Raw genomic sequence first — 3,075 nt, 5'->3', positions numbered from 1 at the left:
GGAACAAAATGAAAAAATAATTTTAAAAGTCATTCTAAATATAAGCATACCAAACAAGGAAATTTCATTAAAAGGGTAGTATTATCATTTTAAATGATGAGGGAGGTATGTAAAATTTTTAAAACCTCAAGGAAGCTAAATGAAATTGTTAAAAACCTCAAGGGAGGTTTCTGAAGTTATCCCTTTATTATTTAACAACATTCCCTGCAGTTGCGTTTATGTGGATGTTGCTTTTTGATAAATGGCATCAAGACCAGATCTCAGGAAAGAAGATGTACATGTGAGGAGTTTAAAAATATTACCACTTCAGCCTAAAACATATCTCTTGAAAAAGAAGAAGATATGCATGATAGAGTATATGAAAAGTTTTAAAAAATGTTACCACATCTGCCTGAAAACATATATCTTGAAAAAGAAGTAAATATGTAGTTAACTTTCCTATATAGGAGTCACAAAACATTACTGTTTCTTAAAAATAATTAACATATAGCTAACTTTCCATTTAGGAGTCCTGCTATAGACTTTTTTCCCCCCTATCAGGTGAAGGATGAGGATTTGAACCTACCACATCTAATCTATACTTATCAGATAAGCAATTCATATATACAATTCAACGCAACATAATTCAACGGGATATAGTACTATTTCCTAGTGGAACCGTGAGAACGTAAACAATTCATACACGTTTTTCTGGCTCAGTCAATTTCTCCGTCCAGAAATCAAACTTCAACAACTCATATTATTCTTCCTGTGACGGAGATTCAGTATCTCAAAGCTTGTGATCAAGTGCCATTGTGGATTTACATTGACAATAATGTAATGCTTTGTGATAAACTACCAATGAGAAGTACAGATAGAAGTTGTTGACGTTGAAGGCTTCATTGCCTGTAGCTACTTGTTTCTTTCCCTGCTGTCAAGAAAACTTGGCTCATCTTCCTAGCTATGTTCAGTATCCTATCAGATTAGCGAGTGAACAATGACAAATGTTTCCAGAAAAATGTCGGATTACTGCAAATTAAGCCGCCTAGAACTGCATATCCTCGCAATTGTATTGTTTGCAGTGCTGGTCTTTGTGATTGTCTTAGCTGATAGTCTTGCCTGTGATCTTTTGTTCAATTCGGTTGCCTGTGAAACTAAAGGCGATCGTCTAGGGTTGCAAATACTGGAAGCCAAGCAAAGAGTAGATGGTGCAAACAATGGAAGTTCTATGCCCCCCTTCAATCTTACTTGGCTCAAGAACAAGTTGCCTGATCTTGACATGTTGAAGGCGAGCAGAATTACACAGAAGTTCGATGAAAGAGTTAGAGAAGTCCTATATGATGATCACCAGCAGTGTCAAGTTCAGTTCTTCATGATTTGGATATTCCCAGCATCATTATTTGGTAGGCGGGAGTTTTCTGCATTAGAGAGTATCTTCAAAGCACATCCAAAAGCTTGCTTGATCATCTTATCAGAAACTCTGGATTCGATCCAAGGGTTTATGCTCTTAAAGCCTTTGCTGGATCGTGGCTATAGAGTTGCTCCTGTGACACCTGACCTGTTGTATCTATTCAAGAACACATCTGCAGAAGCCTGGTTCAACGATATTCTGAGTGGAAACAGGAATCCTGGTGAAGTTCCATTGGCCCAAAATCTATCTAATTTGATCAGGCTAGTAGTCCTCTACAAGTACGGAGGTGTTTATCTGGATACAGATTTTATAGTTTTGAGAGATTTTTCAAGGTTAAGGAATGCAATTGGAGCTCAAAGCGCGGATTTGAATGGAAATTGGACAAGACTTAACAATGCAGTGCTGGTTTTTGACAAAAATCATCCACTTCTGTACGAGTTCATGGAGGAATTCCAATTGACATTTGATGGAAACAGATGGGGACACAATGGACCATACCTGGTTTCCAGAGTGGTGGAGAGGCTGGCAACCAATATGATGCTGCATAAGTACAACTTTACTGTCTTGCCTCCTATGGCCTTCTACCCGGTGGACTGGAATCGGATAGATGGGCTATTCATGCGAACAAGTAATCCGAAATGGACAAAGGCCAAGCTCCGCCAGATTACTGGTGGTGACACTTATGGGATTCACCTGTGGAATAGGCAAAGTAGCAGAACTAAAATTGAAGAGGGAAGTATTGTAGCCACATTAATCGCTGATCATTGCATCATATGCCAGAATGTCTCTAGTTCTTGAAGAAATCTTTTCTTCAGCTTAATTCAAATGAAGGCAGTTGAGCCAGGTAGATATTTTCCAATGTGAATTTGTTGACAAGGTAAATAGGCAGTTGGCCACAACGTTACTAAATTCAAGCTTTACTTTCACCATCTACTCTAGTCTGGTGCTTGCTTTCCCAGTACTTAATTTCTATACAAGGAATATAATTGTTAAGTGTATATAACTGGATTGGAAAAGTGTTTCATCGAGTCATTGAGTAGTTCAATCAATGAAGAAGAAAAAGGTCAAAAAATTTCGTTATCAAAACTTTCTACCACAGATAATGACTCTCAATCTTCTCAACCTCAGCCTGAATTTCCAACCTGCAAATATCCATACCTTGAGTCTAGGTAATCTCCTAAATGACCTTTTTCTGGTCAGCCTCCTTTTGCCAGTTTTTGGCAGCTCATTTTTGATCATGGGGTTCCTTTTCATGTAAATTTCCTCTGAAGCTAACCAACTCTGACCATCACTTTGGCAATGAATCATAGCCGATGTAGCCTCCTTTATTGACATCCAGGGATCATCATGACTTCCATCATCTGCATCGCTACCCCACAAGAGAATAGGCTTCATCATGGGGGAGCCACTGTAATCCGTCAAATATGTTTTCAAGCTCGGCCTTCTACCCGGTGGACTGGAATCGGATAGATGGGCTATTCATGCGAACAAGTAATCCGAAATGGACAAAGGCCAAGCTCCGCCAGATTACTGGTGGTGACACTTATGGGATTCACCTGTGGAATAGGCAAAGTAGCAGAACTAAAATTGAAGAGGGAAGTATTGTAGCCACATTAATCGCTGATCATTGCATCATATGCCAGAATGTCTCTAGTTCTTGAAGAAATCTTTTCTTCAGCTTAATT

At 38.8% G+C, this 3,075-nt stretch overlaps 1 protein-coding gene across 1 annotated transcript; it reads left to right on the top strand.

Moving 5' to 3' along the window:
* The first annotated feature begins 787 nt into the window (after positions 1-787).
* LOC140016660 (uncharacterized) lies at positions 788-2,323 on the top strand. Its single transcript, XM_072070234.1, has one exon. The coding sequence runs from the start codon at positions 977-979 to the stop codon at positions 2,186-2,188; it is 1,212 nt and encodes a 403-aa protein (XP_071926335.1). The 5' UTR covers positions 788-976; the 3' UTR covers positions 2,189-2,323.
* The last annotated feature ends 752 nt before the right edge of the window (positions 2,324-3,075 follow it).

Source organism: Coffea arabica, chromosome 11c, assembly GCF_036785885.1.
Source record: "Coffea arabica cultivar ET-39 chromosome 11c, Coffea Arabica ET-39 HiFi, whole genome shotgun sequence".
Classification (NCBI taxonomy): Eukaryota; Viridiplantae; Streptophyta; class Magnoliopsida; order Gentianales; family Rubiaceae; genus Coffea; species Coffea arabica.
This window is presented reverse-complemented; position numbering and strand designations above follow the sequence as displayed.

Coding starts and splice junctions, on each gene's coding strand:
- LOC140016660 (XM_072070234.1), top strand. CDS start 977: ATGACAAATGTTTCCAGAAAAATGTCGGATTACTGCAAATTAAGCCGC.